This window comes from Ciona intestinalis, unplaced genomic scaffold (genome assembly GCF_000224145.3).
Source record: "Ciona intestinalis unplaced genomic scaffold, KH HT000238.1, whole genome shotgun sequence".
Lineage (NCBI taxonomy): Eukaryota > Metazoa > Chordata > Ascidiacea > Phlebobranchia > Cionidae > Ciona > Ciona intestinalis.
In genome coordinates, this window is record NW_004190559.1 from 11070 (window position 1) to 14308 (window position 3239).

Sequence of the window (3239 nt, forward strand, 5' to 3'; positions counted from 1 at the left end):
AGCCATCCGACGCGATCCCACATGTTGATTTTTACGCACGTACGCATGCGATTTTGCTTGTGTCAAAACATTTTCCGTGGTTGGGGATTGTTTAAACAAACTGAAAAGGTCATTAACGAACTGTTTAGTAAATGCTGAGGGTTCCCCGCTGTTTGTTGACCGTGTGACTCGATTGATTGATGTTTTTAATATTATTATGCCTGAACTTTTCACTGGTGTAGTTTCATATAGCCTTCATTGTCTAAGGAAGCCTAGAAGAAGCGTTTCGTTTTTACAGATTTTGTTTTGTGAGCAATGTAGTTATCAGATTGATACTGGCAAAGTACACTACAACTGTAAACCTTTCATAGATCTAAAATAATGGAATATAGTAAAGAAAAACTTATTGAGCTGGTCCGTGAAAGACCTGCTTTATATGATATAAAAGATGTGACAAAATCTATTTTCAAAATGCATGGGATGCTGTTGGCAAAGCGTGTGGCATAACAGGTAAATACATCGTTTAAAGATTTACTGATTTTATGTAAAGAAAGTTATTTTTTCTGTCCACCTTAAAACAGTTCAAGTTGCAAAGGAAAAATGGAGAAATTTAAGAGATACATATGTTCGCAAAAAGAAAGAAGCAGGCAGGCCAAGTGGATCTGGTTATACAGCCACACCAGCCTGGCCATACTTTACTTCAATGAGGTTTTTGGACAACTACACCAAGCACCGCAGGTAGGAATGTTATTATGTTAAATGTTTGGTTGTACCTGAACTGATAACTTGTTCAAGACAGAGTCGAACATCTCACAATTAGAGGAACCAAGTTTCACAGAAGAGGAACAACAAGTTTTCTCTACATTTTGTGCTGCAGCTGACATTGGTAAAACAGTCTACAAGATGTTAATACCATTTGAAAACATATTTATATTTTTAGATGATAGACTAGTTGCTTCAGGTAAAAACTCTGAAGTACATGAATTGGACACACCTGAAGAAGTACTGACACCCAAAAGAAGAAAAGCACAGGCATTAACTGGTCGTTCACCCAATTCAGTTACAAAAAAGAGAAGAAGAAGGGCTGTCGGCGTGGATCTAACTGTAAGAAGACCATATCATATTAAATGATTTAGAAAGTTTGCTGTTTGCTTTTTCATAGGAACGATTGGGTGAAACATTGCATGCAACAAATGCATTGATTTCAGAACAACGGAAAAAACCTGAAAGTACTATGGCATTCCATTATTGCAAAATTATTGAACAAAGATTAAATGCAATGCCAAATAATATCCACAAAGCCTTTGCAGCCATTACTCAAATATTGGAGGAGTTTGAAGAAGTCAATGTTGTGTAAAGTTCAGCATTGTATGTTTATTGAGTATTAAACCGTTTTTTTAAACAACATCGATTGCAATTTAATTGAAACACAAGTTTTGATTTTGACACTGTTCACTTTTTATCTGTCTGTGTTCTTTTTTATTTGTTTTCAGTTTTATTTTATTTTCTTCCGATTGCAATTTAACTAAAAACAAGTTTTGATTTTGACACTATTCACTTTTTAGCTGCCTGTGTTCTTTTTTATTTGTATGCAGTTTTCTTTCATTTTCCTCATATACCTCTTCAATTTTTAACATGCAAATATTCAGTATGCACACACTGTTCTTTTATTACAAAAAAAATACAATAAACATTGAAATTGAACGAAAATTAGCATTTTTACACATGCAAATATTCACTATGCACACACTGTTCTTTTATTACAAAAAAAAATTAACATTGAAAAAAATTAGCCTATTCAACGGTTGTGCCTTGTGTTACTTTATTGTACTGCCAAGCAACTTGCCCCTGGCTGCTATTGAAGTAAAGCCTTGCATATAATGAATGATGATGGTGAAATTTTTTATCTCGGATGTTGGGAAGTGCACTTTCTTCTTCTCGCCAAGCTCCTTCAATAAGTTCACCATTAACTTCATAATCAACATCATAGGTACCGATGTATTTTCTACTCTCCACAGACTTTTCCAAACTTTTTCTCTGCAACCAGTTATGCAAAACAACAGTAGCCTTGACAACCTGTGTTGCAGTTTCAACATTTGCCATTATGGTCGACCGCAGTACCCGCCATCTTTGTGCAAGAATACCAAAGGCATTTTCTAAAAAAATAATAAGTTCAGTGGTCAAATCAAAATAATCGTAAACACAATGTTACCTATGCAGCGCCGAGCTCTGCTTAATCTGTAGTTAAATATTCTTTTGTCTTCTGAGAGACCGCGGTCTGGAAAGGGGCGCATTAGGTATGGTTTCAATGGAAAAGCATTGTCACCTACAATGCAATAGGGCACTTCCGCATTTGAAGAAGGAAGCTTTGCCGGTGGAAAAGCATTGTCACCTACAATGCAATAGGGCACTTCCGCATTTGAAGAAGGAAGCTTTGCCGGTGGAGGCATGTTAAAACCATCTTCAAAGAATTTGCTAATTGCTGAATTTGCATAAATTCCTCCATCACTGTGGTGTCCTGAATCACCAATGTCAACAAATGTAAACATGTAGTTAGCATCGCACACTCCAAGAAGGACAATACTGTGAAAATGCTTGTAATTGTAATATTCACTTCCTTGCTTTGCTGGTTTTTGTATGGCTACATGTTTACCATCAATACTTCCCACCACTGGCGCCGACTCCCAGAGGTGCGAAGGTGCGGCGCACCTCGTGAATTTTCGAGTATAAAATAAATGAACGTCTAAAAAAACGAGATAATTCTTTAAAACTTACGTTTTGTATAAACATTGTTGATTTAGGCAACTAACGATATTACATACTTTAATCGCGCGTTAAAAGCGCCCAGTATAGTTCTAATAAAAGCCGTATTATTAAACTATGGTTATGCGATTTTTGTTCGGGTAAATCATCATGCAGTACGGCATAAATATAATATAAAATAAGTAGTTAGTTACTGCAATACGACATAAATATCAAATAAAACAAGTAGTATTAAAACATACATGTGAATTGTGATAACACTAAGACTAACAATGCTTCTCATTGTTACGGAATTCAAATTAAAACATTTTCTGCATTGGTAAAAAAGTAGTATACGTGGCAAAAATACGTTTACAAAGTTTTTAAAAGTAAAAGTAGAATGTCTGCTGCAAAGCAACGTAAGCTGCAATCGCAATCGATATCCAATTTTTTTGCGCCAGTAAAGGCAGCAGGCAGAGCAGAAACATTTGAGCCTGAAAGAACGAATGCGCGGATGG

The 3239-nt window shown here is 35.8% G+C and overlaps 1 protein-coding gene and 1 non-coding gene across 2 annotated transcripts; one reads left to right on the forward strand and one right to left on the reverse strand.

Annotated features, from left to right (window-relative positions):
* The first annotated feature begins 806 nt into the window (after positions 1-806).
* mir5604 (microRNA 5604) lies at positions 807-856 on the forward strand. Its single transcript, NR_048944.1, has one exon. It is a non-coding gene; the product is annotated as a microRNA 5604 (primary transcript).
* A 1051-nt stretch (positions 857-1907) lies between these two features.
* Positions 1908-2635, reverse strand: LOC108950547 (protein ALP1-like; the record flags this gene model as incomplete). The annotated part of the gene is given in 3 exon segments (XM_018816491.2): positions 1908-2135; positions 2192-2305; positions 2372-2635. Coding segments are annotated over 3 exon segments (499 nt in total), but the record flags the coding sequence as incomplete, so codon positions are not given.
* Positions 2636-3239: the final 604 nt, after the last annotated feature.